Source organism: Aphis gossypii, chromosome 3 (genome assembly GCF_020184175.1).
Source record: "Aphis gossypii isolate Hap1 chromosome 3, ASM2018417v2, whole genome shotgun sequence".
Classification (NCBI taxonomy): domain Eukaryota; kingdom Metazoa; phylum Arthropoda; class Insecta; order Hemiptera; family Aphididae; genus Aphis; species Aphis gossypii.
In genome coordinates, this window is record NC_065532.1 from 47536522 (window position 1) to 47556227 (window position 19706).

A 19706-nucleotide genomic window follows, 5' to 3' on the forward strand; every position below is an offset into this window, starting at 1 on the left:
ACAAAATTTTTCAGTTATTACTATTTTAGTTGCTAAAAAATGTGTTTATGGACAATTTAAAATAAAACTGTTATTTATATAATAGGTACATCTATAATAATGTATTTTTTTGTTAATTGCATTTAATATATTAAACATATAATAAAATAAAAAATAATTTTTTAATATTTATGAACGAATGAAACTTAATCAAAAATACATTTTTTTTCAGAATGATGTGATAATACAATAACAAACAAAATGAGCTTCTTTTCGTCCCTTCATCAAATAGTCACCAGTAGTGTGGCAAACTTGAACTTGAGTCCAAAACGATTTTCATTATCCAAAGAATCGGGACCAGATGTAGACGATGCAGCCGCAGCTGTGGCGGCTGCATCTACGGCCACATCTAGCCGTTCAGCAAGTACAGGCAGTGTTAGTGGTATACCTAGAATCGTGACACCTCAAGGCAGTGGTGGGAGTTGTGCTAGATCATCGGGACCCAGGCGGACCGGGTCGTTTAGACAAATTTCCCAACCCAGGAATCCGATGGCTTTCTGTAGGCGTAGAAACTCGTGGCCTGAAATCGACCAAACCGCATCATCAGGGTAAGTAATCAAAAGTATAAAATATCAAACAAGTCATAATAATGTCATGCTTTATACGTATATAATATAAAATGTATTAATTTTAAATTATAATGTTACTTCGACAATAAAATAGATTTTAAAAAAGGATACATATAATATTAATATATCTTGAGTAGTTCTTGGAGTTTAATATCAATATACGTATAAGGTATTACACTTATTTGACGTGACGTTTATTTTAGATACATAAATGTCTAATAAAATTATATTTATTTTTAAAATAATAGTCATTAATACGAAAATACTTAGCTTGCCCCTTTATTTTATACTAAAATTAAATGTTTATATTACGATGTACATTAATGAACGTACACAATATATGAGCGTTAATGAATACTACGAAAAATAAGATTTATTTGATACAGAAATATGTTTAACAATTAAGATTATTGATTAACCATGAAAATGTAAAGCAAGTGAATTTGCGTTGAGTCTTATTAGCCGACTCTACTGAATTATGTATTTCGTTCACCATTATTGTTTGTGTATACTACGTTTTCCGCATAAAACATATTATGACATTCATACAATAATAAGCATATATTATATTGTACCAATTTTAATGCATTTTTAATGTCAGGTGATGAATTTAAAAGTTACTGACTATTGGAATTTTTTTATAGCAATTAATTATATTATGTCAATTTTTATTATTTAATGTTTATCGATGTTTCAATTTTACTATTAGATTTAGGTGAATAAAATAGTTAGTAACGAAACCTATGAACACTTAGAGATAATAATATTATGATCTTATACATTTTCCGTAACTTAACAATCATTGATTTAACTATACTTTCGTACATTACCGATTGTTTTAATAATATCAATGAAATTAAAATCGCAATTTTCTGACACCATCTGAATAAATAGTGAGTTTGGTGATATAAAATATGTATTAATTTTGAAAAAAAAAATATTTTATTTGTTAAAATATGATTAGTTTTCAGAATTTAAGCAATTATCGGCCGTGCTCATATTAATAATAACTGAACATTTTTCTCGATTTTTGAACAATAATTCCGCGTGTAGATGGTCCAACTGAGTATTGTGACTGTTGTGTTTATGAAACATGGTCAATATTTAAACGGTGATAATACAGATATCTATAACTATAATACTAGTGTATGCACTGTGAATTTTATTTTACGATACAATCGATGTACAGCAAATTAGTGTTTGCTTATTTTTATTAAATTACCTATATGGCTATACGAGTATAAGACACGATAAATTTATTAAGAACATAAATATAATATTATGGTATAACTTAATGTCGTTTTTATTATATACCTAAATTATATTCGATGTTACAGATAAATTATAATGTCTATAGTTATCAGTCATCATTCAAAATACTAGGAAACATCATCATTTCCAAAATCATCATCTGTCTTGATCACTTACAACATGTCTAGGGTGGTGAAATTCTACTTTTCCATATGTGACTTATCACCCACGAGTCAGTTAACCTGTCGGATGTGTTTGTGTTATCAGTTTATACGTGATATTCTATTTAATGTCATAGATGTTAGTCATAATACATGACATTTTGTATGGAGAAATTTAATTTTCTTTAATGTCTTCAGTTTGATCAAATATTTTCTAAATGTTATTACAATATGTGACAAGAGTAAGACATTTACAAGTTTGAACAAAATAATATAAAATAATATTATTTTTAACACGATATGCTACATTTAATGTTAAGTAGAGTATAGTAGAGTTTAAGGTAGGTATTTAACTTAGGCAATGTTCACCTTATCAAATTACTAACAGCTTAGTTAATATCTTATTTTTTATATTCACTATACATAACATTACAATACTTAAAACTTAATTTTTTTTTTTAAATAAATGGTTAAATTTATCAAAATTCTAATTTAACTTTAATAATAATTGATTACTATTAATTTTATTAAACATTTTTAGGCGCACATCTTTCGAAAATATTTCATTAAAAAACTAGAATTGTAAGCTATGTCAACATGTTTAGAATAAATTTTTATCAAAGAATATTTTCTGAATGTAATAAGCCAACTTTAACTTAAAGAATGTATCCTTTTATTCTAGACATTTAGAATGTATTTTATTGTATTATTAACTTTAGTAAAATTTAATGTAAAAAATAAAAACCCTAACATTAATGGTAAAATTAACAAAAATACAGGGAATATAAATTTATAAATTAATATATCAAGCACATAATTGTGTTTAATTTGCGATATTAATTATTATTGTTTGGTAAAATTCTTGGAAAAATCATAATAATAACAAAATGAAAAATTAAATATGGTTCAAAATACCATCATAAACATCATACCTGAGACTATAATAAACAACATGACTCAAGTTTTCTCCATTCTAGTTTGACAATATTTAATCTTCATTATAACACCCTGGAACAACTATGAGGTGGTTTCAAATTTATTATTATAATGATTTTGATAAATGTTTATAGTCTGAAAAATGAAAAAAAAACAAACGATGTATTTAAGTATGCGAGTATGGGAAATTTGAATATCTTGCCGACATGATGTTTTAATATGATATTACAGCTTTTAACACTATTTTATGAAATCATATTTTTATTTATAAATGGTAGTATTTATATTATTTTATCATATTTTTGATAATTTAACTTGGATGTGATAACAATTATTTAAATGTACAAGTACGTCAGTTAACTGGTAACATTTGGCAGTTTGACAAATCAAATCAAAACAAATCTTAAAAAAAATCTAATTTTATTTAACATCTAATAAAACCATATTTTGATTTGTGACTTATTACTTTATTGGTTAATTATTAGTTACTTGATTTTTTTGTAATCATATTAATGATAGATATACGATCTTGAACCATTTCTTAATTCCATTAAAAAGTATATTCAACCAAGTATTAAAATAGTTATTAAATCTTAAAAATAGCAACTACAGTAATAACTATATAATATTATAAGTGTAAAAATATTTTATGTGAAATAAACAAGAAATTTGAACTTATATTTATCAAGAAATATCCTAGGGATTTACACTGTTGAAATCAGAGACGCCAAAAAATTTCTAAAATAGGATCATGAATAATTTATTAAAGGGTAGTTCACGTATTTTTCATTCTTATGAATTTCATCCTAACCTGATTAATACTTTCATGAGTATAGTATTCATATAATAATAGCTAAAATAAATGAATGTACAAATATATTGACTTTTAATTTTCTATAAATTATAAACTACTTTAAGCAATATGCCATAATACTAGCTGCAAATGTACAAATTATTTTTATAAACATTAAAAACTTAACTACCTAACTGTGCCATTGAAATCAAAAGTTATATTATGGTTAATGACTTCAATAAATTAAATATACATTATATTATATATTATATTTACATGAAAACATACACATTTAACAATCTGTATTTTTTGGGAAAATTTATATTTGATGATAAGAAAATTGTGAATTTGAAGACCATAGTTAAAGCATTTATAGAAGTGTAACTTCTTCTATCACAGTTTTCAAAAACCAACGTCATTTGAAATAATAAAGTATAATAATTAGGTGGTGTTTGCAAATTTAAAATTCCTAAATGCTTATAATATTTTATGTTAACCCTGTAAAAGTGATACAAACTTTTTTTTCAAATAAGAACCACTTAATATTTTAAGTGTTATTTCTTAAGCAAAATAAATCTTTGAAAATGCTGTTGTACTGAAATCAAAATTTAATAATTTCTGAAATATTGTTCATGGTTACACGTGTATCAAGAATAATTTATAGTAATAGCATTTGAAGTTATCAGCTGTCTATATGGTGATTAAAAAATTGTAATAATTCATATGAAATTTATTAAAATTGAATAATATTGTAAAAATTCTGTGAAGTATTGTAAAGTTCCTAACTTAATAGTATATTTATTTTGTTTTTAATCTAAAACTACCAGAAATAATTATTATTCTCGGAAAATAATTTAAAATAGGTATCTATTAATTTTGATATAATATGTTGACCCAACTATTCAACATTTTCAAACAAGTCATCTTTACATTTAAAAAAAAATAGTATTACTGAAAAAAAATAAGTTTGTATCGTAATACATATCTTATACAAAATCTAGGTATTTAAAAGGATATGATCTTAAATAAGAAAAGGTTAGGTACCTAATATGGAAATTACATATTTAAAAAATAGAATTGGAGTAAATGAATGACTAAAAGATAAAAAAATGTTAACATGCTTGATGAATCATGCTACACGATAAAAAATGGCCGATTTTATATACTTTAATATAATTATAGCCACATTTTTATTTCAATACAATTGAAGAATGAAAGGGTAGTGTTTCAAATTAATATACATTATATACACACATTTATATTTAACCTCTTATGATTATTGCTACACAAGTAAATTATTAAAACTATTGTAAAAATGTAAAACAATATTTTGTGTGTCATGAAAATTACATAAGAAATAAAAATTGATTTTTATGACATTTTTAAAAACATAATATATTTTTTTAAATGAAATTAGTTTTATGTAACTCAACAAGTCAGCTCGGATGGTTTTTGTAATTTGATTTACTTCATTGAACATTTATATTTATAAAAGGGTTAGGATTCTACGAAGGATTTTGACTATAATAAAAAGAAAAAAAAGGTGAACCGTTCAATATAAAATCAGCAGACTCTTTTATACCTTAGAAAAGTATACATTTTGTACATAAAAAAATTATAATAGTAATTACCGGAGGTTTAGCTAAAGAACTTTTTGATATCTGGATTATAATAAACTAACTCAAATTTAATTTATATTTAAATAGTTATTTTTTAGAAATATGAATTTTGTTTGCTTGAAAAAAAAAATACTGAGAAAAGTATAATTATTAGTTTTAATGTCCACAAAAGTACGAAATCAATAGTAACGATAGTAGTGCACAGTTCAGTATTGCAATTCTAATATTACTTCCTGTGGCTTAATTTCCTCAACAGAGTACTTAGTACTTAAACATTTTAATACTGATTCATTCAGAATTATTTGTGAAATGAGTGTCTAGAGAACAAATGAACTTCATAATATCCGAAATGGCACTCCAACAATATTTGCACTTGCACATTTCTGTTAGCTACATTATTACATATTAATCTTTACACCAAACTAAATTCTTCTCTCTTGCAAAAATATAGGTATTTAAAACATATTTATATTTAATTGTAACTTGTTAGTTCTATATATGACTCAATGCACTAATTTTTTCCTCAATGAATTTATAAAAAAAAAAATTATATAACATGAATAAAAAAAAAAAAAAAATGAAAAATGATACTTATTCGATTATTGTTAAATTAAAACATTGTAATAATTTTTCGATTTAATTTAAATATATTTAATTTTTTAATTTGATATTATGTTTTGTATTATTTGATTTAATATTGAAATTTTACAGCATATTACAAAATTTCAAAAACTGTAACACGAGATTCTTCATAAAGCATATTTTAATTATTTCGAAATTTTTATAACAGACTTGAATAACTTTATGATATTGTATGTATGTATTATATTTATAACATTTCTAATCTATTACAGTTTTTGTTAACATTGTTTCTAATAATTTTGTTTATTTAATAAAAAACATTATACTAAGTAACAAAGAGTTACAAACGATTTCAGATTTAAATAACGTTTGCATTTTGATAAGTAATTTTTTTTATACCAAGTAGTAAGTACAAATTGTGTTTCTATAAGTATGGCATTTCGTAAAATGAAATTCATTATTTTAGACAACTGTTATGAATTTTCTTTCATAAAAAACTCTTGATAAGTGTATTCCTATATATATTTTTTAATGATATTTATTTGACATCATTCAATATATATGATTGTTTCCTGTAGGGTGATTCTGGTGTTCCTCTCCGAATTACCGGTAAAGTTTGGCGGAAATCACTAGCTCAAACAACTTTTACCCATTGTGCAATAATTTCCTCCTAAATCTCTTTAAGCAAACTATTAAAAGTTTCGAGTTCTTTCGAATTTAAGACATCGCACACTCACCCAGTAACACTTTACATCATTGCAGTTCTCATTCTTCTTTACCAATAAATTCTACATTGCTTTGTAGTACCATCGATATAAAGTATTGTGCTTTTCACTTTTCAACTGTGATTTTAACGCTCAGCCAGCATTGATCCAATAGTAAAAATGTGATGCACTATAATGCAATTCTTAAACACTTTTTTCTTCAATGTAGATTTTTATGCTAAAATATCTTTACTAAAAATCTATTTTCTTTATCTATCAGACGTAAAATTAATAAATAATCTATCAATTTAAAGTCAATAACATCAATAAAATAAACTATCATTCTTATTGGAAGTTTAAATATGGAAGTGATTAATAATGATTTTAATAATATGTAAGACGTAAGTACTCATTATCATAGGTACTAGACATTTTATGACATTACGTATATATACCTATATATATATATATATTACGTACATTGATTTTAAGCTATTCATGAGTGAAATTAAATTTTTACACCACTCTACGTCAGTATATTATATAACTATATAAACATATGCAAATTAATAACAATTAAATATGGAATAATATAAGTAATAATTACTTAATAATATATGCTTATAGTATATATGTATATATACGTTTTGTTTTTTTATAAAATTGTTAGATCCATCAAACGAATGTTCGTTTTTGCTAAAATAATACGTCTAACCGGAAAATGTATACATATAAATTAAACTATCTTATTTATAATAAGTATTATTACAGTTATAAAACGAAAATATTGTTACATAAATAATTTTTCATGGTTTTAAATTAATTTACAGAAATACATTTTGCTTTACTATACTTTTTAGTGATAACTTGTTTAATTATTAATTAAGAAATATTTTTAATCAAAATTGCCAATTATATTTATTCAATTTTCTAAAATATGAAATGTATTTTATAATTTATGATTTCAAACAAACTATATTATTTTCTATTATATTATTATTACTATACAGAATACATAATATTATATTATACTTTCTTTAGTACAACTAGTATAGCACATACAATATTATTTTACACACATTTTAAACATATTAAAATCGCTAAGTTTAAACAATATTTCATATGTTTTAATTTTAAATTATTGTTTTGCGTTATAAATAAAATTTGTCTACTCAAGTGGTATCATAGCATGGTCTATTTTTAATTGTATTTGTATATACTAAATTGTGATTTATTCCTTATCAAAATATGGTAATAGTCTAATAACAAGAATAGTATTTCTGTAACATGCAATTTCTACTTCATTGAATATAAAGTTTAATGTGAAATCATATCATATTATTGTTATTATTATTATTATCAATAATGCTCAAAACTTTTGCTAGCAAAAAAAAATAATAATAATAATAATAAGTGAACATCACTGTGAAAACTAATATACTGCCTTCATTTCACTCAGATTTTCAAACTATTATACAGATGCATGTATGCAAATTAAGTTGTAAATAAAAAAAATATTACATATTATGTAGTTACGTATATTCAAAAAAAGGAACTCGATATATTTTACAATCATATGAACTCCTTAAAATATATAAATAAATTACGTACCTTCATTAAATACGTTTCTGGAGCCCATACATTAAACGTAAACAGGGTGGTTTTTTAGGTGTATTAAAATTATTTTTATGATTAATTCAAGTATTTAATTTTAAAATATTAAGTACGTATATTTTAAGCTTTAACCTCAGAGATAACTTTTTTCGTGGAATTTGAACACTTTTAGATTGTTCGTGGCAATTTTTACATGGTTTTACTTTGATTGTTCGACAACAATAAATTTTAAATAATTATCGTAGAGTCACAGTAATACACATAACTTGTAAATAATATTTTATATACATAACTTATGTAGGTATATCTAAATACTCACTATTACCTATGCGTAATTCTTGGCTAGAAATACTTGGAAAACAGTCGACGCTTTTCCTTAGACCTGAAGACGAAGAAATGTGTAAATAAAAGTAAACAAGACTCGATTTACCGGAATATCATTGCGCTACACGACACAATTATAGCCATAACATTCTCAAAATCGATTATACGAAAAATGTCTGATCGAGAATCGTATTCGTCTACTGTTGTTAACTTAAACGCGAAAAAAACAGTAATCAATTATTTTTTTCTTGACCAACAAACGGTAGATACCGTGGTTGAAAGTTCTCAAGTGTACAACGGAGATGGTTGTTGGATCAACCATGGTGTAAAATGTTTTCCACAGTGACAGTGGTATAAATTATACACTTAATTAACTGTTAACAGGTAACAGCTATACTTTCGGCCGATGGTCAGGAAAATATTATGGTGTGGCAATATTGTCGTAGATATTTTTCTCCATGACTCCATGTCAGTCGTACCACGACACGTTTGATACTCGATTAAACAGTTTTTACATTTTGCAATTTTGTTTGTGCGTTTTAATTATTATTATAGTAGAGAGAAACTAAATAATATTCCAATCCAACAATGTTTTTGAACTCCACTTTAAGTTCGACGAATTTGCTTTGCCAGTTCACCAAGGATTTCAAATCAAGGTATTTAAGAAATTACATTTTTTTTTTAATATACCAAATTTAAATGATACATACCTACATAATATTATAATTCCTATTTAGTTATATATACCTATATAAAGAGGGAGGTATCAAGTTAAAGCTTGGTGAAACTAAAGTATTGCGGTGTTTATCAGGTTTTAGTGTGTTAAAAAAATATGATTAAATACAATATAATATATAATACTATAAATTAAGCGTAAAAATAGGGTGAGTTTTTGATAAAAAAAAAATCGCCTTATATGTTTATAAAAAAAGTTTTATCGTGGATAAAACTCGATTATGCTTTAGAAAAAAGACATACCTATAGTAATCACAACAACCTATATGTTACCATAAAAAACTAAACAATAAAATAATATTATAGATACCATATATGATAAATTACTACCGTGTAACTTGTATGTACATAAATCAGTGAAATCAGAACATTAATGTTATTAGAAGCTTACACTTACAGCTGGCGTATATTTTCATAATGTGTAATACTATACAATCAATTATGTTATATGTGTATTAACAATATTAACTAACTAACTTAATTTAAGTCAACATTATTATAATATTATAATTATTTTAAAATCAACGTACAGCACTTACTAGACATTTTTATGTTTTATTAAAATTAGTGGCAATTAAAATTATTCTAGAGAATAATTAATCAGAATAATGGTTTTTTTTTTTTTACTCGTTAATAATAAATCGTAATTTTACTGACCACTTATATTAAAATTCGTGACTTTTATCAATCTGATTTCACTTTGATCTTAATTTCGTATTTACATAATAATATATCCAATTTATAAGATATAAACACCACAGTCAACACTGTTAAAACTATTAGGGAACTTATTTTACTAGACAAAATAATAATAACCAAAAGTCGAGTAAACACAAAAAAAAAAACAAAATCATGTCGATCTACAATCGAATATAAATTCAAATTATATGATTCTAGTGGTTATTGATATTATTGGCACAATATTAGCCAGTATACCTAATACAAATTCCCCTTTACTGTGTTACTGTACACATCGAAGATTCGAAAACATTTAGTGTTTATTATTATTTTTTTTTTTTTAAAATATGTCTAAATCATAGTTATGCGTACATGGAATTTCGGTGCATTTATCTGATTAGGTTGATTGATACAATATATGCCAGAAACAATTATATTTTGTATGAATGCAATTACTAAAATTAATTACGTAACACTCGAGTATGTTCATCACCTGTCTATCGGACATTGCTGTTTAATCACAGAGGAGTTATATCTATCTGTACTCAGCCGCCAAAGCGACTGACACCGTTTCTATATCTATAATAATATATTCGCTCATGCTGTCTCCCAGTCATTCACTCACTCGATTTATTGCTTTCTTCGTCTATTTATAATCAAAATCGCCGAAATGAAACACTCGGTTTTAATGATACGATGATACATTCGTTGTATCTCCTTACTGAAAACGTTTAGCTGCAGATGCCGAGAGATGTGGGGTAAATAAGTATACTAGATCTCGTTGGTTGAAACAACGTCAGTTTTGTTTCGATCTTATTTGCATATTCATGAGGGTCCTCTTCATTTCTCCGCATTTAATACATCCGCTGCTATAATATTATTGTTTAAACGTAATTATATCACTATTAACCTCCTCGAGAAATAACCAACGCTATGCAATATTGGCACAGTCTCTGATCTTATTATTATTGTTATTATTCCGATTTACGTTTTCAGTGTTTGATACGCTCTTCTATTATTTATAATCAATATTCGGGACATACCTAACCAATTATATAATGATGATAATTTTTTTTTTAATTGCTATATGCTATTACAAACTGTTATTACCAGTTATTATATTTATTATTATCGCTATAGTTGACAGTTTTTAAAAAAAGTTATCACGGAATATAATAAGGATATAGTAAAAAGTTGTTAGTACATACTCGTATTAATAATAATCATAAAAAACCACACAATATTCAATGGCAATAAAATCATTTTTTTTTTTATTATTATTATTTAATATCTATAAACTATAAACTATTCATAAAACCAACAAAGTAATAAAAGGTAATTTAAATTATGTACAATTGCAATTGTATTTTCATGAATATCATAAAAAAATAATAGTTTTTCCACGTAAAACGCGTTATAGAATTTACATATATATACTACAAAACGATTAATGAAATGTTTCCATGGTCGTAATGTACGCATGTGATTACGACGTATACTATAACCTAGGTACCACCTATATGGTTTATTACACTGCCGTACTGTAAAGCGTGTATAAAAATTAATAGACCGCCATATTTCGTGTCGTAATAAATCGTTTTTCCATCAAACATTGCAATGTATTTTCATGTATATAAGACAACGACGTTCAAGTCTTGGCATCTGACCAGCCATCGGCGTAACCATACAATATTATAAAATATACGCATGTTGCTCTATTACGCCGAGTAAAGTTTTAGTCGTCCGCGGTCGCAATAAACATATTATTATTATCGTTATTATTGTAGCCATCTTGGAACTATAACAATACAACGTATCCATAAACACGTGCGATGGAAACGATATTTCGTTCGGGACGATAAAGTTTTCTCGAGGATTTGGACGAGATGGTTCCGTAGTTTCGTGAGAAGGAATTCACCCATCTCCACCTTACCACATCTCTCGGGGACACGTTATATTATACCACGTATAATATATAATGCAAATAATGCAATATTATTATAGTGCCTTCACCGTTGCGGAAACCATTTACGCCAACGGGTTGAAATTGTGTTGCTTACAAGTGTTTATCTGCAGACATTCATTTATATACTTATATGGTTATATACATAATTCCTTAGTATATGTCACTGAACTCTTCATAAACAACTGGACAAATATGAATGAAATTTTTTGTGTGTCTTTGATTGGGTCACTGAATAACTCTTAAAATTGGAACCAGCAAGTGACGCTGTAATCGGATTCTAGGAAATTATATCTTATAGTAGAGAGTCATTAAGAAAATAACAAAAATTATAATAATAATTGATCTAAGTAGAAGAAATTCACAAAATGTAGTCCACAATAGTCGGTCAAAAATAACAGCAGAAAATCTATTGACGAAAAAATCAAACTTAAGTGACCAAGTGGCAAATTACAATAAAGAGCAACGCGACGAACACCTTTGGACTAATGCATTGAGACAAAAACAGCTAGGCTCGTTAACGAGTCATAGATTTACCCAGTGCACATGAATCACGTCTTCTTCGCTAGCTACGAGTTCGAATATGATTCGAATATCGAGTGTTCATCATACTCACAAATTATCATTGGCATTATGGACAAAGAATGCCAATACTGAAATGCATTAATTAAAAAAGGTGATTATTCCAATTTCTGTTCCACATCTCAATCAAACTGTTTTTGAGTAACATTCTTAAATTAAATTATTACTTTCAAAATCCAAGTGACACCATTTGGAGCAACAAAAATCTTTCAAAACGTCGCATTATTAAATCAACGTTTAAAACTCAAGTTCACATGTATCGTTGAATAATTTGTTATTAAAAATATTTATTTATTCTTATTTTAATATTCAATTTATCAAGGTTTTTCGAAAAAAATTAAATGAATTTTTTCGTATAGGCAATTTATTTTAAGAAGTGCTCGATTTTAGATTGTCCGTCCAGTCTCGTTTTATAGGAATGACCGGTTGCGGTAAAGACTAAAGGGGGATATCCACGGTTTTATGTGCCGGTTAAAAGCGCTATGCCGAAAACTTATCGATATTTTTAAAAATATAATTCCAATATTTTTCCGTTGCATATTAGATTATTTTCAATATTCAATACACACTTTTATTATATTACACTGGTACATTGACAAATGACAATATTATTTTGTCGTCGACTGTATTTTTTATCAATAAAATACTTTTTTTTTTTTTAAATTTTAACTTGACATTTTATTTTAACGCTTACTCCAATATAAAATATCATCGCATGCCACTATTAACGACACATATTACGGATCCAACACAGAGATAACGTATTGCATAAAAATACACAATAATACATCAAATTTCTAGATAATATTTGTAGCATGATAGTCATGAAAACATGAACAACGCTTTGATTTAAAGCATATATTCCCAGTTTATGCACCATTTACAATAATTATACGTGGCTATACAAACGAGATATTTTTCACGAAAAATATCGATGTTGACGCTATTCAATTCAAACAAAAACAGTCATTGCCTAATAATAAGATATCGTTCAAATCAATTAATACTTTTCGAAGCAGTCGATTATCCTGTTGAATTTTTGAATTCACTTGGATTTATCAAAAATTCATACACATCGTTTATGATTAATAATATTGGTTCACAAAATATTAGATTATAGGTTATGGTTATAACTTATAAGCTAATGGCACGTAAAATGTCATACAAAAAAATAATAGGCAATGTTCTTGAAGTTATACTTTTTAAATAGCAAGTTCCAAGGAGAAGATATTCTCTTACCTCAGATCCCAATGATCACTTTAGAATCCCCTATTCAATTCAAACGCTTGCAATTTTTAATTTGCTTAATATTTGCATTATTAATATGTAATATGACCAAACAATGCCAAGTATGTATTAAATCTAGAAAATCTGTGCTTCTCACGTGGCCAATTATATGTTGAGTGTTCTCATGTTGGCTAACCATCAAGTTTGATCATTTATACACAACAGTGATTGATCAAAAACATTGTTCAATAAATAATATTAGAATAAAAACAAAACAAGTTTTATACCTATTAATGTTAAAATTCAACATTCATACTTGGCTTTTATAACATTAATAAAAATATGACTGACAAGGAAATAATTTGAGTTTTTTCTTTGTTTTCTAATATTTAATCAAAATTAAAATTTTCTTAATTTTTATCATATTTTATTAGTAAGACATTAAATTTCTCTGAAATGACAAACACAAATGCACTTTATAGGGTAAACACAGGCCAGCTAGTATATATATATATATATACCATTAGATAATTGCACCGTTCAGCTGTCATTATTATTCACTTGTTGCAGTCATGATCGTCATCACCACCCAACGCCGGCGAGCGTTAACAACAACGCTATTAATTAGTGTCATTAATAAATAATTATACACAAAATTGTAAAATTTCACTTTCTTCTCACTTACTGTACATTGTGAATTAATGAATCTTAAAACACAAAATACCATAAATATATTATTCTATAAAATAGGTTAAAATGACCTAAGAATGCTTGTGTTTTGTTAACTTGTATTCATAATTGCGCTGAAAAATAATATTGGAAGAAAAAAAGTAATAAAAATCTCATTTATAAACAAAATTAGACTTATGTCACTGTACCTTACGTATTCATCTTATAAACTGTTGACGTATTTAACCCAAGGGCCAACATTTATCGAATTATATTTTTAAAAAAAATTTTGCTTAATCGAGACTGTATGTTTATTCAAAAAATAAAACTTAAGTAGGTAATTGAATTGGAGAAATATGACAACATACAATATAAGTCAATATTTGACTACTCTTATGTACCTATAAATGTAATAGGTATATTGCCTATAATTAGTAGCAATGTTATATAAAAATGTTTTATAATATTTGCATAATCTTATTATTATTAAGTCTTGGCATAAAACTCAATTTAAAAATTAGTTTTTTTTAAGCCCTTTAGTTTCTCATAACAATATTTTTTAGCTAAATGATTTTTTTTTTAATTGTATTATTTACTTAGTTTATACAGCCTACGTATAAATTGCAAACTATAATATAATAATACAATAAGTAGGTACATAAAGGAAGTATAAAAATTGAAATAACACGAAGTAAAGTGATTTAATAAAAATTCCAATGATGTATCTCAACTGGAAAAATATGTAACTTATATCCTGTAGGATGTTATGAATATATATTAGATATATAAGCAAAATTTTATTTGAATAAAAAATGTTGACCTCAATTTGTTAGACATTTTTAGACCACTCCGAGATTTTGTTTGACTTTTTTATCGAGTAAAATTTGACTAACATAAGGTTGTGCTGTTGGCAGCATAAACTTAAAAATGCTCTACTATATAAAATGAAGTCAGACGGAATCTCGAAGTGGTTTAACAATATCCTACGATTGAGGTCGACATTTTTTATTCGTGTACAATTTATATTGCTAACATAAAGTTATATTAGTAACACCAGAAAAATTATAAAAGCTCTCACGGTAAAAATAAAGTCCATTAATGGCTGGAAGTAATCAAACAATATTAAACAAGTTACCAACCAATGTTTTGGATATATTTAATATTGTGTCTGTTAAAGTTGTACTGCTAACTCATGAAATTTATAATGTTATATTGTTATAAAAAATGTGTTTTTATTTTCATTTCTATTAAATATTTTATAGAACAAAATATATCATAGACGGTGGTAAATTCTAAAAATTAAATTCCATAGACTGATTTTTTTTATCATAATAATTAAGTTAAAAAATATCTGGGCCATATACTTAAATTTTAATACAATATTTATATGGTTGTTGTGTTAAGGTAACACTGTACTTGTTATCATATTATTTTCCGTTACTCTGTGTATAAGTCAGTCACTCTCTCCAGTTCGCGTAGTCTCGTCAATTAATCTTAGATGTAAAATTTGTGATGTATTAAATAAAACTTATAATAAAATAAAATGTCAAACAATATTTTGTTTATTATATTTAAAATACAACAATGGTGACTTAAATAAAATTAAAAATTAAAAAATTAATAAAAATAAATAAAACTAAATAATAAGTACTATAATATACAGGTACATAATAATATTATAATATATCAATTATTGCAATAGTATAGTATGATCTAGAGAATAAATCGATTTATAAGTACGTAAAACAAAATAAATTTTCTGACAAGAAAGAGTGACATGATATGAAAAATAATAACATGATTATAAATAAATAGTGTATCCTTAGAATTGAAATGTTAAGTAAATACTTATAGCTAAAGATGAACATAAGCTAGGTAGCTAGAAATTTGAAATTATTTTTCATTTTAACTTTTATAAACATTATAATTTTATTATTCATTTAAATATTTAATAGTTTAATTGATTGTTAAAATAATTTAGTTTTTTCAATTATTAACTAAATAATAACTCAAAAAAGTTAAAATTATTATTATTTTTTTTTAATGTTTGATTTTAATGCTATTTTGTATTCTTTAATGTATACACAATACACATTGTTAAAATTAAAATAATTTACTAATAACTAATAAAACTAATTTATTTTATATTTTTTGATAAAATAATATTACATTGTGTAAAGAGGTGCACGATACTCTCTATAATATTATGATCTACGTACTAGTTTAAAAATATAGATACACTTTTTTTAAACTAAGCTAAATCAGTATATTTTCTAACTTTAAACTTAGTGAGTTAAATTTATTAATTGTTAACTATACTCACTTCTTATTTAACGATATTGCGTTTATTTAACTTATCTTAACTTGGCAATATTTAGTACTTACCTACCTGATGTCTACGTTGGCTTCTTCCTTGTCGGAGATTCGATTTAGTGAAAGATTCGTTTATATTGCCTACTCGGCAGTTGGCAGTTATGATAAACTTACTGCGGTACACAAACTGAATTTGTAATCGCCGAAAACCGGCTTTACAGAAATAATAATTGTTTGGCACGCGCGTTTACAGCGTCGCTAACAATGCAATACATAATTTATATATATATATATATATATATGAAATAATACTACATATAGAACGAGGATATATAATTCACACGTACGTACCTACATACGTATTATATTATATATTATGTCCCGACATATTGTATATATGTGTGTACAGTGCATACGCCACGCCCAAAGACCACAAACGCGCGAGTACTACAAAGCTCGCAGGCACACGGGAATGATGTAATTTACCCTCAAAAGCTGATGGATGAAGACAAAATATTAATACTTTGTCCAAATATTTCCAAACGTTTCAACACCCTCGCTCTACTATATAGTCTATAACATCTATTCATTTTAATTCTCCTGAATACCAACTCAATTTTTTTTAACGAAAATCGATATATGTATATTTAATACGCAAGTCTATGCTTTTATAACCGGCTTGGCACGTGGCAGTACTACGGGTAATATTCTACCTGTACTTTAACCCATGCATAATGTATTCGAGTGAAAATAGTAGACATATATAAAAGCGATAGGTTAGAGGTTTTTTTTCAAGACATTCATCGTGAGAGGAATTTAACCGAATAAATATAAAACAAGTAATGGATGTTATAGAGAAGTTTTATGGATTTTAGACTAATATTATTAAATTCATATGGGCTTAAATAAAATCTTTTTTGAAAAAAAAAGTAACAATACAATATATATTTATGTTATATACAATAATTGAATAATGTATAATTTTATGAAAGATAAGTATAGGTACAATGTCTTGTAAGTAGTTCATTCCTGAGATTATCCTTGGTTTATTTTCATGTAAAAATAACCTCTATAATATTTTTCAAAATTACTATAATAGTTGCCATTTTTGAAAACGAACTCATAATAATATAAGTATAATACTTATCTAAAATTGAGCTGACAAAACTGAACACTCTCTTTGCACAGCTGCAGTCAAATTTTGTTATCTTAATATATTTAAATATGTGTATAATAGATAAATTTCACAATAAAATATTTATTTACATTTTTTTTTACTATACGCATTATGCAGCAGTATTCCAATAAATCATATTTATTTTACTTTTATATAACTACTGTACACAAAAATTTAATTCTCTACCGAGATAATTAAAAGTCTATATTTTGAAACTATAGGTTACTTTTTAGCCATTTATTAAACAATTTATATTTTTCAACAGTGTACATGACACGGATGGTTCATTTTTCGAAAAATATAGTAGCTTGCAATGGAAATTGGATCAGAGACGATTACAAATGATCAAAGACAGTCGACAAGATGAGAACCCTCCACCTGAACACAGCGTTGGAGTGATACCACCACCCGTATCCAGCATACAGCCTAAAGAGGTAATTTGATTACTTAATATTTTTATACTTTCATGTGAATGAATTAAATGCCTAGAATGGAAATAGTAGATAAATAGAAAGATATTACAGTTTGAAGTGTAAACACTCTACTTATGAGCCTTTCGTAGAAATATATAATATCTCAGTAAAAAAGAATAATTGTAAACAAATCGACAAGCCAAAAAATATGTTATTCATAAAAGAGCGTTATAATAATAACGGTACACGTGGGTCAATATTTGTACAAATAACACAGGGCCGGCGTGTTTTTGAGAGGGCTGATTCGAAATTGGCTGCAAATTGCAATATATACATTGATATTCGATGCCAATATAGATAGCACGTCTTGAACGCATTCAAAGCCTGTATTGGCTCTGTGGAAAAAAAAGTGTGGTTTAAAAACGTGATGAAATTCTCTATACAAAACGTGAGTTGCCTTAAAGTGTAAAACGTTAAAATTGGACGTCTAGTGGTGCAACTAATTCAATAGACATTAATTTTTTTTTCTTTGCAAATTACTGTTCCAAACCACCAAAAATAAAACGATCCTGTAAAATATTTAAAATAAACTAAAGCCTTGCATAAGCAAATTAAGATAATGTTACTGTACAATCATTAATAATAATAAGAAAAAAAAACATTATAATAAACATTTGTATAAACAGTGCATTATGCATATATTTCATTCATACATATATATTTACTATTTACACATTAATCATTTTAATATTAAAAATATTTATTTTACAATATTAGTTGTAATGATCTTTTATAATTGTCTAATACTAATATTGATATATCTAATGCGAAATGTTTTTAAGTTATGTATTAATTTAAAAAGCATTTTCAATTGAAAAAATATTACTAAAATTTAGTACGTTAAAATTGAATATTGAAAATTATAGCTGTATAATACTAACCTATGTAAAAATGTGTATTTTTTATAATTTGTACAAATCTAATTTATTTTTATCGATAATGCATTAATACAATAATGGTGTTTGGTAAATAATAATGAAAATATATTCTATCGAATTTAAAATAAATAATTGTTTTTACAGTTTTATCCATACATTTAAATTATATTTAATATATATTAATTTATAATTTCGTATGAATTGAAAATGAATGTTTTCATAATATTTTACCGTTTTATTTCGTGTTGGATAAATAAACAATATGCAAAATTGATTTTATGTTTTTATTTGTAAGTAGAAAAATATATATTATTATTTATTAGGTATCTATGTATTTCAAAAAAGCTTATAATCTACTATTCTATCACATTAGTTAAAAAAAATATATATTTATTCTTAGAAGGATAAGAGGTGTTTCA

At 25.6% G+C, this 19706-nt stretch overlaps 1 protein-coding gene across 4 annotated transcripts in view; it reads left to right on the forward strand.

Moving 5' to 3' along the window:
• The window catches only part of LOC114120886 (BAI1-associated protein 3), a 149923-nt gene that overhangs the window by 80288 nt on the left and 49929 nt on the right, over window positions 1-19706 (forward strand). For all 4 annotated transcript variants that reach the window (XM_050204854.1, XM_050204856.1, XM_027982969.2 and 1 more), the window contains exons 3-4: window positions 212-587; window positions 18202-18370. In XM_050204854.1, coding sequence (XP_050060811.1) covers window positions 241-587; window positions 18202-18370 — 516 coding nt within the window. In that variant the 5' untranslated portion in view covers window positions 212-240. The remainder of the gene's footprint in view (window positions 1-211; window positions 588-18201; window positions 18371-19706) is intronic.